The 14,992-nt window shown below is 37.7% G+C and overlaps 1 protein-coding gene across 5 annotated transcripts; it reads right to left on the reverse strand.

Moving 5' to 3' along the window:
• Positions 1-981: 981 nt before the first annotated feature.
• CPSF160 (cleavage and polyadenylation specificity factor 160) lies at positions 982-13,123 on the reverse strand. 5 transcript variants are annotated; one of them, XM_068459763.2, is made up of 27 exons: positions 12,588-13,123; positions 12,292-12,438; positions 11,744-11,897; positions 11,057-11,192; positions 10,508-10,653; positions 10,081-10,176; positions 9,954-10,006; positions 9,664-9,795; positions 9,195-9,246; positions 8,951-9,070; positions 8,591-8,725; positions 7,932-8,060; positions 7,587-7,664; positions 7,243-7,380; positions 6,506-6,600; positions 6,091-6,284; positions 5,160-5,947; positions 4,716-4,796; positions 4,552-4,617; positions 4,350-4,427; positions 3,853-4,083; positions 3,541-3,663; positions 3,204-3,380; positions 2,781-2,966; positions 1,908-2,281; positions 1,510-1,620; positions 982-1,358 (listed from the first exon to the last, which is right to left on the reverse strand). In XM_068459763.2, the coding sequence occupies exons 1-27, from the start codon at positions 12,914-12,916 to the stop codon at positions 1,355-1,357; spliced, it is 4,353 nt and encodes a 1,450-aa protein (XP_068315864.1). In that variant the 5' UTR covers positions 12,917-13,123; the 3' UTR covers positions 982-1,354. The 5 variants fall into 5 exon arrangements, with proteins under 5 accessions (XP_068315864.1, XP_088548822.1, XP_088548824.1 ...); XM_088692696.1 differs by having other exon boundaries at positions 8,951-9,066; positions 9,191-9,246; XM_088692698.1 differs by lacking the exon at positions 982-1,358 and having other exon boundaries at positions 1,360-1,620.
• Between the last annotated feature and the right edge of the window lie 1,869 nt (positions 13,124-14,992).

Here is a 14,992-nt window from a genome sequence, read left to right on the forward strand (position 1 = left end):
ACAGATGGATCGAATTATGTGCACGTGAGTTATCATTATCTTTCTTCCTATGTGCATAACTACGCTGAGAAGTTTTTCTGTATATCTAGAACACTTGTCACATAGTATATTTTTCATGTGTTATATAAGAAAGAGAAATATTAAGAGGATTTTTTCAGAAGTGAGACTTTCTTTAGATTCTCTGTCATCTCACAGTTGAACATCAACTTCCGTTCCACTATTGTAAAACTTTGTACCAAAATCATAAGATGACAGGAATCCATGAAGAGAATTGCTTTTGAAAGCCTTCTTAACATTTCTCAATAAGCAAATAATTTATGAGTCACACTTCTTATATATATTAATAAAAATAAATAATTGTAATATCACGGGTTGTAACGTCACATCACAGTGTTTCAACGTAAAATTGCTACTCTACATGGAAAGAGAGATGGACAGCCACTTGATTAATTAGTGAATTAGGGAACACGCGCATCGCCATGATAGGCCCACGAGGTTTGTGGAACTGTGGAAAACCACTCCTGCTGTCTCCATCTGCCATTGTCAAGTAAAAAGTGAAAAATCATTTAACTCGAAGGACCCTACTCATTCTTTGCCTTATCTGCTCCTTTTTTTAATTGTTTACCCCGTGCAGTTGTTTTCTAAATTCTATTAGATATATACTTTTTTTTAAGTGTATTTAAAATGACTAAAAGCGTTTTAGTAAAAATATTTTTGAAAATCATTCTTTAGTAAAAATTCAAAATAAATCCTAAAAACACACCGTGTTTCTGCAAAAAGCACGCATATAGTGTTTCTTCTAAAAAAAAACACTTAAAAATGTTTTTGGAATCCAAAATCAATTCATCAAAAACACTTTCAGTATTTTTAGATACATTTCCAAATGAATCCATGGTGCACCTCTATTCCCATTATAAAAAAAATTTAAAAATAAATAAAAATAAAAATAACTACGAATTTTCGGAGTACAATAATTTAGAATTTTGATGTGCAACAATTTGATTTCCATTCCAAAAATTCTTGAATTTCAACATTCTTTCTCAAAAGCGAAAGAGGAGTCTGAGTCACAAGGCATTTGCGGTAATATTACAAAAATTGCATTCGGCCTCAAAGTGCGAAAAGAAATGTCGATGAAAATGGAGTTTGCGGGATATGGAGGAGATAAATCTCATGGTAGTATCATTAATATGGCTATTACATGTGAACAAATGTAGCGGTCTCGGACTAAGGTTAACGACCATGATAACTTGCAACCCATCAGCGGACACACGAATGACAATTATACTCGTCGTGACAAAACTGAACGATTTACTGAGCCTAGCGATATTGGTTAGCCGGAAACTCTCAACTCTTGTCACCTGAAAGCAATGAGCGGTCGGTCACCATTTGTTTAGCACAAATCGATAACTACAGCACTAGAGCAACAGCATTTCCAAGTTCTTATCCCTCCTCTTTCTTCTCAATTCAGTGGAACCCAACATTTACGAACGAGGTAAACACAGCACTTACAAGAAGCTCGTTCCTATAGCAAGGTCATTTAAGTTTGTGAAAATTTGTGAACGAGTCGTCCCTATCTGGCTTGCAATTTCAAGCTGTTCCTCCAATGGAAGCATCTCGTAACTGCAAGGATGGAAATTGTACACTTGTTAGGCCCAGTTTTTATCATGCCGTCAAATACTGTTAATGGTGTTGATCAACAATTAGAAGCGCGCATCGTTTCATCAGAAACTTTTACAACATCATTGGAGTTACAAAGATGACGGAATATTTCTCACCAAAGAGCAAGGCTCTTATAAGAGAATTCGAGCAACTAATAAATCTAACGATGTAAAGCACATGACATCCAAAGCCAGCAAGAACTTATGTATCTTTAACTGTAATCTAAATGGAAGGAACATGGAACTTACTGGGTTAGAAGCTCGCAGTCAACTATGGTGTCAGGGCCAGGCCGATGAGCCTTTCCATTTGACCGAAACTGGCGGAAAGCTCTTGGATTCAAACCAGCAACATGGGCAACTGCATCAACGAGCTTTTTCTGTAGTGACTGCAACCTACGAAATGTCAGTTCATCAAGAGGCGCAACACAACCAATGCTGCCATCCAGGGTACCAAATAACAAAGCATAGCGATTAGTTTTGTCAGAGCCTGGATTGGTCCCTGAAGTAGAGAGCATCTGCAACCGCAAGAACTTGGTAACATGGGTTCCAACATGAAATTCAGCCCTTGATAGAAGCTTCTGGCCTTTCCAACTCTCAGACATCTTTGGTGCATAGAAAAAGATCTGTGTTGGCATATAAATTGCGTTAAATATAAGTAAACTAACGCTACGCTATCCCTCCAACAATCACAGATGAACAACTAACTTAAAGCATTATTACAGTCGCAAAAGAAAAAAAAGGGAATTGTGGTAAAAATGACATGCATACCTACTCCATTATTCAAATATGTTCCTTATTTTTGCTCTCATTTGCCCTCTTTACTGAGTTTCCATAAAAAAAAAAAAATTTCGCCTTTTAGTTACCTTATCTAGTAATATTTACAGTCGTAAATTTTTAAACACAAGCACCTGTAAAATATTAACCCTATCCAAACATGTTTAGCAACATGACAACTACAGTAACTATACCAATTCTGCTGAATAATTTTCAGCAGAGCAGAAAAGTTTATTGAAAAGAAAAAGGAACCCCTAGTATTTTTTTTTTTTTCGGGGTGTGAGCCGGAAGGTAGAGGAGAGAGACCTAAAAGAGGGCTAACATAGATCTCAACTACAATTCACCAACCTGAATGTTCTTTTGTTCATCTGCAACTACAAGGCTCAGCGTACTTCCATCAATCAGAAATTCCGTTGCAAAACAATCTAGGTTACCAAAATCCTTGGCCAACAAATTGAGCTGAGATCCCTGCTCCTTCCAACTGAGAAAGTAAATGCTTTTGTGAATGTCACCAAGGAGGATAAAATTCTTAACCTGCAAGAACAAATTCGGTCATTGACAAGGATCATATATTGCTCAGAATCATATCGTAATAAATTAAGCATAACATTGTACACAACGAATCAATTTAAAGACACAACTTGAGAAGTTCTGAAAAAAATTTCAACGTGCACCCTCGGATTTCACATCACAAAATTAAATCGTAATATCCAGGTGTATGATACAAAGAATCAATTAAGAGAGACAGTAGAGTAAAGGAAGTATACATACAATATTCAAGCTCACAACGTACAATGGTGGAACATCAAAAAATGCCACACCATTCAGTTCAGTGCCATTCCACTTGTTTAAAGTAATTTTAGGACCTTGTGCTATCAACAGATGACCTTGAAGTGAGGCTAATGCAGATATGGCACCCTTGAATTCTTTGGCGTACACCTCTGAAACCTGAAAACAGAAATAACTGACTTTATCTCATAGAATGTGGAATTCAGAAATAACGAAACCAGGTGAAAGCTACCTATAAGGTTTGTATAGCAATAGATATTGTGGGGGATTGAAAGTAATAGTGATTTTAAGAGAGACGTTTAAATGATCCAGAAAATACCAAATTCTGAGTATTGTTTCCGGCTGAAAATAAAAGAACCCGTCCTCTAGCAGCAACATCCTCCCCTTGCACATACGCAGTCCCAATTGCTATAAGTGTTTCATTCTCGTTGGTGGTTGTATTCTGAAATGAAGTACCATGTGACTTATTTATTGAGATTAGGGCCTTAGGCATAAACCAGTGTACTTGTGGTTGTATATGTTTTATTCAATCCAGGAGTTCTCTCGGAAAGAGAGAAGAGGTGGAACAAACGCGTACAGAAAGCATAGTCCAACAACCACAAACAGGCAGATGACAAGGCAGAAAACTTACAAACAGCGTAACCACTCGAACAGTTAGAGCATTTTCAGAAGTTTGCATGGGAATGGTGGCCTTAGTTTGCCAAGGGCCACCAGATTTTTCTGGCTCCATAATCCGAACCTCAAATTCATCAACAGTATAAGTTCTGTGTAGTTCATCAGAACTCAAATTATGATTCTCAACCTGATGGCCAGCTTCTTGATCAACCAAAGACGAAAGAATTTGATTCAGTGGCTTATGAACCTGAAGAATATAATTGATTCACATTAGTCAAAGTGAGTTCATAATGCGTATGGTCAAGCAAGAAAACAAATTAACAAAAATTGATACAAAACTAAGATTAAAAAAGATTTGCACATTAAGGAAGGAACCAAGCATATATTTGAATGTGTGTGTATAGTGAACTTATCTGGATGCATACGAGGTCAACTTGTAAAAGTAAGAAGCTTAAAATAAAACAGCTACTTTTGTGCAAGCAAGAAAAATATTAAGGGTAGATATATACTCACAGGTACTGAAACTATAAGTGGGTATAAATTCTTCTCTGCAAAGTAAGTGACCTGATGAGGAGTTCCTTTTAATGGAATCTAATCAAAACATAAAAAATATTAATGCCAAAACTTTTAGTTATGCATAAACCATAAACTTAACTTCAGACATAGATGGCAGATTGGGATCAAGTATTATATTGACTTAAACTGAAGTACCCACCTTTTGTACTGGCCAATAATTGTCGTAGCTTGAGATAGGTGGTAGTTGGCAAATCTTCAATATACCCTAGAATGTAGACACAGAAGTAGAAAGGATTAGGTTAAATTTGTAAGCCTAGTATCGGAGATAATAACACAGGGAAGGGGAGCATACTGTCGTCAAACCTGTGATGTAACATATATGAGCCCATGATTACAATTCACATTGTGAAGGACAGTGAAGGCAACAACCGAACCATCACAAAGCTGCCAAAGAAATTAATAAACGAACTTAACAAATTGCCCACTTTCTTAGAAAACATCAGTTATAGTTTTTAATTTGCACATACAAGCAGTGGCCCCAAGGGCAATGAGGTCAAATCTCAGAAACTAACTTCATCCAAATTTGACCACAAAGAAAATTACCTCCATTCTGTAAAGCCAAATTATTATAACAACATGAATGAAGTTAGGAGGATAACATATGTAAATACAAGTACATTAAAGGAATACCTGATATAGAGTTCATTAGGCATTAAAAAGACCAAACAAAAGCAAACTAGCAAACACATAATATATAGGCTGTCTCAATTATTTTCCTCATTTTAATAAGAGAACTGGATTTCTCACCTGTGGATGGACACGTAGACGTTCTCTGAAAACCATTAACCAAGCTGGTCTTGACCCGGAAAGGAACAACCCCTGATAACCAGCAATGTTCTTGAAAATTGTCATTCTTTGGCACGAAGTTTCAGTTGACATGTCCTTCCTAGCATATGTGTCCAAGGGGACACGAGCAAATCTCAAGTTTCTAAGCCTTGAAGCACTAACATTAGTTAAGCCAGAAGTACCCTGTGCCGAAGCGGAATCTTCAGTTTTAGAGGTAGTCTCTGGACCTTCAAACAGGTAAGCATGGTAACAAAGAATCATCCCGTCATTCAATATCCCAAAAAGAAAAGGACGGCTATGCTGTCCTGACCATCTCTGCATAGCCAGCTCTACAACTTTCATATCCTCTATATTTTCTTTCCTGCCCTGGGCACTCACTTCTTCAGAACTTTTATTGATCAGGTTTTGGGAATCTTTTGAAGAGTCTTGCACTAAAGTATCAACTAGGTGCGTCTTTCCCGATACAAATTTATCCACGGAGAAAACACAATTAAAATTGGGCACATCAAATATTTCAAGGGAACCACTTTCATAACAAACAACACAATATATATCACCCTGATCATGTAATAAACCATCAGAACCATCAATGGCTTCGTCAACTCCTGTGGAAAGCCAAGCATCAGTACTTGCCTTCCGAAGCCAAGGCTCAGGTCCTTTATCATGATAAAGTGTACAAGCGGAGATTTGTTTCTTTGAGTTCTCAAAGGCAGCTGGAATGCTTACAGAAACAGTGCACGAAGAAGGATCTGCACATCAAAACCAGCATGAGTTTTCATTTAACCATATGGAATAGAAAAGTCCAACTAGACAAAGAACTATGAGAGCAACATGTCAAGAAGATGATAGTGCACTTATTTATATGTAGAGCACCTTGTTGACAAAAACATACCTCCAATAAGGAGTCGAATACCACCATCAGACATTCTCAGCAATACATATGGATCAACAATAGAAACTGATAACACTGTGCTCTCTGAACCGGTGGCCGATTCAGCATTCAAAGTTCCAAAGCTTATATCCTTAGTCATAAAAGAACCATCGAGAATTCGAGCACCGCGTTCATAGACCTGCACAACTCGACGCCTTGAAAATAAAAAAGGATCAGTAACAAAAAGAAGGTGCAGGATACACAAAACCACTATTCCTCTTAACAAATTATATACTTCATTAAGTTAGATTTAAATTGACTAACAAAAGAAGTTAACTGTAGAAAACACAGTTGGAAAGAATCTTCTTAAAGGGAAACCATCATTGGAGCACAGGCCAGGCAAGGAGAAAAATATCCTATAAAGATACACACTTACCTTCCAAACAAATTCCCTGCAGCAATTGTTCTCCCTTGCACAAAATAGTCAACACTTTCTGTCACTTCACTCAGAAGATCTGCTGTTTCAAGTACCTGGGGGGAGTGTCAAAGCAACACAATATGTTGGAAACTGAATTATCAAATAAATAACATTCTTGTATGGATTATCACATTAAAATATAAAGTCACTCTTTTTATCGTTGAAATACTTGACAGTGATCAGACTGAACCAGCATGTATGCTAAAAACCAGCTACAGGAACATTTGCAATCATATGTATAGCAATTATGCAAAAGATATTGAAATGTTTACAAAGAAAGTCTAGATGGGTATCCAGTAGAGGGGCAAAGGAGGAGGATCTAAAGCAGAGGCAAACAGAGAGGGAGAGAATAATTAAAGACATAAAAGAACAAATAGTTACTAATCCACAAGTTAATTACCCACACAAGCATCTATGTTATCCGCAAATCATGTGCTATAAGGCCCTAACCATACTCCCTCTCCACCACCCTTCAAAGGCTAGTTTTCCACAATGTGCATTCGACTTGCAAGTAGCTCATATGTTATGATTTGAAAAAATGTCACACATTTCTAGCTTTGCATCTTACAAACTTACAAGGAACAGTTTCATTAAGAAAAGCGTGCAGCTCTATGAACAAGACAAATATTTACAAACCAGAGAGTCCTCAAAAACACTTTTAACTTTTATCGAACACAAGAAAGTAGATGACTTACCATCGTTCGAGCCTCCAGACTTATAATTAAATATGCATGATATTCATCATCAGAAGCAATGATTTTAGAGTCGGCATTATGACCACGTGCATTCTTGTGGTAAACAGTCCAAATTCCCTTACAACCTGGTAGTTCAACCTGCAAAGTCAAAATGGGAAGGGAAGAGTTGGGTCATTTTATTATCTTGGTTACTGCCCACTCCTGTTAGCAAGCAAAATCAATCTAAAATCCCAAAGAGTGTAGGTAGGTAACATTTTCATGTGATAGATATTAAACCAGCACCAGGAAATACAAAATTATAGGCCCTGACCCCTGATGCAATCAACGGGAACACTACCACCTACCTCAGTAATCATTTCTGGATTTATTGACTGACGAAGAACAGAAAGGGCACCATTCTTTCCATGACCGGAACAGCAGACCTAAAATATGAAAGTAAACATATAGATCAGTTTCATAAAACAATGAAAACAGTAGTAACGTGAAATTCCCGGATTTTCAACTAATAACTAAAAAAATGAATGCCACAATATCCTAAATTAAAGTCTGATTAAGCACAGATTAGGAAGAGGTGATTGTACTCATTTGCATAAGGTGCCTAGGAAACAAGTTCAAGCTAAGCCTGCAGCCCATCATTCTAATCGATGAGTAATAATATAACAAAGATAAAATATGTTCATCAGACTAACCAGTTCGTAATTACTCTGTTTAGCAATTCCAGTAGCATTTGCATCTGCATTAATCCTTAAACCATAGGAGAAGTCCTTCAAAGGACCAACATTAATCAAAGAGTCCCTTACAGCAAATGAAAAAGACTTCTGCATGCACCCAAAAAAAAAAGAAGTCAAATTCAAAAATCGAAAGTCATGATATTTAACGTTATGAACTTGAGCTGCCATGTCTAATAACCGAATCAGAAAATTTTGCAAAATTGACATTGAACAATCAATTTCACACCAAGTACACAAGCAAATATCAGAAGACCACTATGTTAATGAAATGGAGCTAATGGTGATTGTAATTATGATGATTATAATGCCTAAAACAACATATTTAATTACAACAATTAGAATTAAAAAGGACATAAGCGAACATGTGGCCTTCAATTCAGATTTAATTGACTGGGAAGTGCAGCATGATTTTGGAGTGCGAAAGAGTGGAGATTCCGACCTTAATTGGATTTACCAATGCTATTATTGTTAGAAGTTCAGTCTATCCTATTTTTAATTTCTCTTCCTACCATGGAAAGGGATCCTCTTGGACGGTTACACCAGTAACACCACATATGGAACAAATTAAGCAGGAAAAAAACGGAAACAGGAAATGCATTCCCAGAAAGATAAACAACCTGAGCTGAATCTGCACTATTTGGAGCTGACCCAAATAGAGAGAGCTCCTCACCGCTAACCATATCTTGCAATGCATCCGAAGACGACAATCGCAGTCGCTTGGCCGATGGGATATCACCCTCAATATCCCCCACCTGTAAAACTTCAAGCATCAGGAATAGGAAGATAAGGTTGAAAAGTATTGCACATGCCAAAGTCTCCAAGAATGAGTAACATCAAATATGAGAGCTGAATTCAACAACTAATAACAACAAAAAGAGTTTAATCATATTTAACATTGGTATCAACTCTTTCACAAATTACGATTATCAACTCCACAAATTACGATTAAGTAGCAAATTAAGGATTTCAACACAAACCTCATCCTTCAAACCAGATGACAACATGGAGCCCCCTCCTCCACAAGTGAACTGCACAAGCAAACTGTCCCCTAACCGACTGCCCAGAAAAAATAATGAATTTCCAAGTGTTGTAACTCCCTACAAAAAAAAATTAGCAGATTATTCACCAAAACTATAAAAATAATTATAAATGGAGCCAAAAATCAGAAACATACATAGCTGAAATAAGAGTAGAGCAAAAGAAAACAAAAATGTGACTAACCGACGTAAGTACTGAAGCTTTAGACTTTGAAAGGTCAAGTCTCTGTACAACCCTGCAGATTGTAAAACAAGATTACTGCTTACCTAAATATTGAGCAGACGCATACATATGCATGTACATATACACACATACATATACATACACACGTCCTCTACAAGTGGGAAGAGAAAAAAAATACGCTTCTTGAGAAAAATACAAGGCTGTGTCACATTCCAACTTCTTGTAGTATTACTCCAAATCATATCAAATCAATAAATGGGCCAAAGTAGCATGTACGTGGAAATGGTGGTATATATTTCAAATTTCTAAAGTACAGCAGAGGACTGAAATAAATGAAAACTTAAGCCCTCTTGTATTTCTAACATCATAAAAAATACATCACCAACTCCCTAATCATGCTAAATGTCGATGATAATACCCTCCAAGTACAACTCAAGTGAAATTAAAATTTAAAATTGTAATTACTAACCGTCCATCATAAACAAGGGTGAGCAATAGTAGCTCCCCAGTTTTTGTAGACAACAGGGCTACATCGTTCAGCAACCAAGTTGCATTGGCAGCATCAAGCTCCACAGTAAAACTAGATCTTGGCATCTCTTGACTGAATAAAACAGAAAATACATTAAATTATATAAAAACAAAGTGTGGAGAAGAGAAATTAGCCAAAGAGATGAGGAGGGAGGGAATACAAGGGTGTGTGAGTTGTGAGTGTGTGTGTGTGTGTGTGTGTGTGTGAGAGAGAGAGAGAGAGAGAGAGACCTGCTATCAACAGAAACAGCATAACCGTTTAATGCCAACGCGCATGAGGCTGACTGCATAAAGTAGGTAAAAAATCTCATAAAAATGTGTTTCAGCTAATAAAATCCACTACAAGAAATTAACTTACCTGGCTATGATAATGGATAGAATTTGCACTAATCACCAGAACACCACCAATTGGAGATGGTACAGCAAGCAGCTTGTAGGAATCATGGGGGAGATTCTGACACAAATATAAGCAAAAATATAGCGAAAGTAAGGATGTCTTCCCAAATATCCAACACTTAAAGAAGGATAATCTTTCAGATCATCTGACTTGCATCAGACATACACATTCTCCAGTGCAGAAAAAGCATGCAAGACTTTCAAGAAAAATTTGTTCATATTTTTTCATATTCAGCTGAATGCTTAACCATTAATATTTTGGATCACAAAGATTCTGAACTAAATTTATCAAACATAAAAACAAAAAGTAGTTGGGGACATAAAGAAAAGAAATCTCCCATTGATAGTTTCAAAATTTGAAGATAAAATTTATCTTTTGTGGAACTTACAACAGCTGACCATATGAGCGGATGCTGCTTCAAAGTTGTGCTGATACTAAGTGCAGAAATCATACAAGTATGGTGCTTCCATGAGACACGCCCAGCCCAAGTAAGCTCCCGCTCGTGAAGGATAACCATCACAGGCTCAATGTAACCTATACAACATAAGTTATGTCAAACTTTAAAAGATATAAAGCCACGAGAAGTTATTAGAACTAACCTATTTTGTTTCAATCCTACTTGGGAATGCAATACAAGCAAATATGGATACTGATAACCACAACATTTTTTTCGTAAGAAACAGAACACTTTTATCAACACAAATCTACATTATGGAGTGAATTACGCAACCTATATGAAATTCTGCCAATTTCAAATACTCAAATCCACATATGAATTTCATTATCATAGATTATATAAAGTCCCATTAAATAATGCACACTAAGAATTCACATCCAAATATCTTCTTTTTAGTCCACAAATACAAATACAATGTTTGTCTATTAAATGTCTTACAAACATTACTCCTTTCAAAGATCATTCGACAGCCAAACTCACCATGTACAAATGTAAAATCCTTTACATGCTTCATGTCCATATCTCCCAGGTTAACAATGTAAGACGAGTCAACACGAGCAGAAATTGCACCTCCAGAACCAAAGCCATCATCTTCCCCAACCAAACCAGAGCCACCCTGACACAAGATATACAAATTGATATAGAAGAGGACCCTCTTTTATAGATCACAATCTACTAGAGGACTTTGAGAGTTGTGGCACAATGACCAAGACCAATAATTGAAAGCACTACTAGCAAAGGTATACTGCATAGGTAACACTTAGAACTGTTACTTAGGCAACAAGGTTTCACTTTTTTGCCCTCCAAATCCTACATTTTATGAAGCACGAATAGAGAATAAACTTCTTAAATTATACTTTTTTAGCCTAAGATGTCATGACCAGCACTAAGCAACACATTGTTGAATTTGAGAGAGAGCCAGTAACTCGTTGGCATAATAACCTAGATCAATTTGAGTGTGCTCCTAATAAGGGCATATGAGCCAAAGCTTACAACTGTTGCTAAGCCAAGAGTTTTCCTTTTTTTACCCTCCAAGAGTTTTCCTATGGTAAACATATCAGGAATCGAAAATAACTTATTGTTCCATAATTTTTCAACACAAGACGCCATGTTAATGCTAGTACTACCACAATCATCAAAATACAAAGTTTAGGCAGCAGAAGAGACCTGTGCAGCTTTAAGTATTATCATTTGAAAGCCATAAACAAGAACGCCTCCGCACCTGCCTTGAGGATCAACCTTAACCAATGGGCCTCTTGCAAATGACTCTCTGCCTCTTCTCAAATGAAGCCAGTCTGGGCCCTCAAAACAGTGCATAGAGCTGGAAAAAGGATCAATGAATTAATATCACCTTGCAACATGGTTAAACAAAGTATGGAAAATATAACAAAACAAAACTCTGTAAAACTAACTAATAAGGGGGATAACTAGTTAATAACGGTACAGACTACAGATTATAGACTTTAAATCTCTTCAATCACTAAATTACACAACCAACTTCAAGTAAAAGTCAGTTTATGTATTCAAGCCTGCTAGAGGAGATCAAGTATCCCCTTGGCAAATTCACGATTAAATTCTTACTCAGGATTTAAAATCAGTGACTTCAACACTTACAATACTTTCAAAAGAAAAAACACTCACGTGTGTTGCAAATTGGACTTAAACGGAGCTTCAATCGATATAACATCAACAAAATAGCAAAACTAATAACGCACCTAGTACGGAGTCCATGAATTGAATCATCAAACTCAAGAACTGAAATTTTTGCATCTTCAAAGGTTAAGACAATAGAATCTCTTCTTCTGGAACCATCACCGCCTCCGCCAGATAAAACCGCCATTGTTACCACATTACCGTGCATTCTGCAATCCAATTACACGCAAACAAAAATTTGAATTGAAACCATCAGTAATTAATTTAAATACAGCATTACGAGAGACTAATTTGGCGAATTCATCTCCTGACAAAACGCCAATAAAATCGAAAGAGGGGTTCAAATGGGGCAACGGACCTGTAATGGCACACGAGTTCGAGCGAAGCCCCAGAGACGCCGTCCATGAGACCACCACGCTTGGGTTCTCCGGAAGCCCTAGATCCTCTGGCACCCTCTTCCTCCTGAACTCTCACGACGTACACTTCGAGGACGTTTCCGGCGGTGACGACTAGGTCCGGAATGGGGCCGATTTCTCGGCGGGTAGGTGGCCAGTCGGACTCCAGGTCATCGGTCTGGACCTGAGGCATTCGAGGCACGAAGTCAGCTCGTGAGTGGGAGATGAATCCCGAGGCGCAGTTCTCGATGCCGGTCGGCCAGTGCATCATCTTGTAGGCCGCGAAGCTCATCTCCGCCGAGGTGCGGGAAAGCTAGGGTTTTAGAATTCGACAGCAGAAGACTCTGGAGTCTGAGATTCCTGAGAAATGACGACGAATTGGGGTGTGAAGGGGGTTAGGGTTTAAGAGTGGGTGCGGAGTGAGAGCGAGAGTGAAGTCTTGACCTTTTGGGGGATAATTCGGTGTTTGGCGGGAGGATGTTGGATCCCTAATTAACATGAACGTTTAGGACCGTTGAGGAAGAGAAAAGGAGGAGAGAGAGAGAGTCTGCGGTTTTGTAAGAGTTACTTTTGCGTGTGACTCCGGTTCAACCTTTGAATTTTTATTTGAGAAATTTTATTTGAGCTTGTATAATCTCTTTTAACACCGAATTTCTTCTTTACACATATTACTCTTCAACAACAATCTGAATTTTTCCTCCTAAAGGGCATGCCAGGTCCGAGCTACTAGGCTTAGAATTAGATCCACTCTTCGCCTTTGCAGCTCTTGAAGAAGCAAATGTGGCATCTCTATCAGCTACTGAACTAGCCGCTCTTCAAGCGGATCTATGATTGGTCAAGGTGACCAAGAGGACAATATCTCCTCCATATTCCTTAGACAGGCAAGACTCGGATGCTACATGCGAGAAGCATAATAGTTTACTAAACTATTTAGCCCCTTAGGCGATCTCCAATAAGGAGGGCCAAAGGTCCCAAAGCTAAAAAATAACTTATTTGCCCAAAAATCCATCTCCAACCGATGACTAAGCTATAATTTTGTGAAGCCCCTAGGCCTTTATTTGGCAAAAAAGGCATCAAACTATCCAAATGTAGCCCCCATCTTAACTTTTTTTTCGGGGCCTAGCTCCTTAAATGCAATAGTTGATTAAAATTGAAGGATTAAAATTGAAGACATTCAAAGGTAGTTTAATTAAATTAACCAATAACTTTAAAGTATAAACTTAAAAACTAATAAATTATTTAGGGGATATGTTTAACCCCTTCGGTTAAAGATGGTATATAAGTATGGCCTGATGCTATTTATTTAAAAATAATATTTTGTAGGGCTATAATGAGCTTATTGTTGGTATGACGAATACAGCAAAAGGACAACAGAGTGTAACAATCCCAATTCCAACCAATAAATTTAGGTATTCCAATACTCGTATCATTTAATGTTGCATAGCATAAAATACGTTTTCTTCTTTTTCTTCATATCAAAAGAAAAATTTCCAATAACCTCAAACAAATCAGTTAATGTAACATCCCACATCAACCAACGGAGAGAAGGTGATGTGTCTTATATGTACATGCCCACCTCTATTTAGCATGAGGCCTTTGGGGAGTTTACTGGTTTCGGGTTCCATTGGAACTCCAAAGTTAAGCAAGTTCAGGCGAGAACATTCTCAGGATGGGTGATCCACTAGGAAGTTCTCATGTGAATTCCTATAAACAAAACCTTGAGGGCGTGGCCAGGGTCCAAAGCGAACAATATCGTGCTATGACGAAGTCATAACTGGGATGTGACATAATGTTATTAGAGCCATTATGACGTGTGGTGCGAGTGTGCCGACGAGGACGTCGGGCCCCAAGGTGGGTGGATTGTAACATCCCACATCGACCAACGGAGAGGGGGTAATGTGTCTTATATGTATATGCACACCTCCATTTAGCACGAGGCCTTTTAGGAGCTCACTAGCTTCGGGTTCCATCGGAACTCCGAAGTTAAGCGAGTTCGGGCGAGAGCAATCCTAGGATGGATGATCCATTGGGAAATTCTCGTGTGAGTTCCCATAAACAAAACCGTGAAGGCATACCCGAGACCTAAAACGGACAATATCGTGTTACGGCGGAGCTGAAACTGGGATGTGACAATTAAGGTCGTGTTAAAATTGTTTATGAAATTGTTAAAAGTATTTTATGACATATGCAAGCATTTCTTATTATTTTTGACCAAAAAAGAACATATTTGGATCCTCTCCTGAGCTCAAGAGTGAGGATCCTCCTGATCAAAGAGTGTGGGTCGTTGGATTTTCATCCAACGGTTACAAACAGGATGATCCTTTTAAAGTTATAATAATTATAACCGTTGGATTTTCATCAAACGACC

The sequence above is a fragment of the Pyrus communis genome, chromosome 1, assembly GCF_041283825.1.
Source record: "Pyrus communis isolate YQ-2024b chromosome 1, ASM4128382v1, whole genome shotgun sequence".
Taxonomy (NCBI): domain Eukaryota; kingdom Viridiplantae; phylum Streptophyta; class Magnoliopsida; order Rosales; family Rosaceae; genus Pyrus; species Pyrus communis.

Coding starts and splice junctions, on each gene's coding strand:
- CPSF160 (XM_068459763.2), bottom strand. CDS start 12,916: ATGAGCTTCGCGGCCTACAAGATGATGCACTGGCCGACCGGCATCGAG. Junction 6,285..6,505: donor GCAGGGAATTTGTTTGGAAG/GTAAGTGTGTAT, acceptor TTTATTTTCAAG/GCGTCGAGTTGTGCAGGTCT. Junction 4,797..5,159: donor GTCTACGTGTCCATCCACAG/GTGAGAAATCCA, acceptor TTTCTTTGGCAG/CTTTGTGATGGTTCGGTTGT.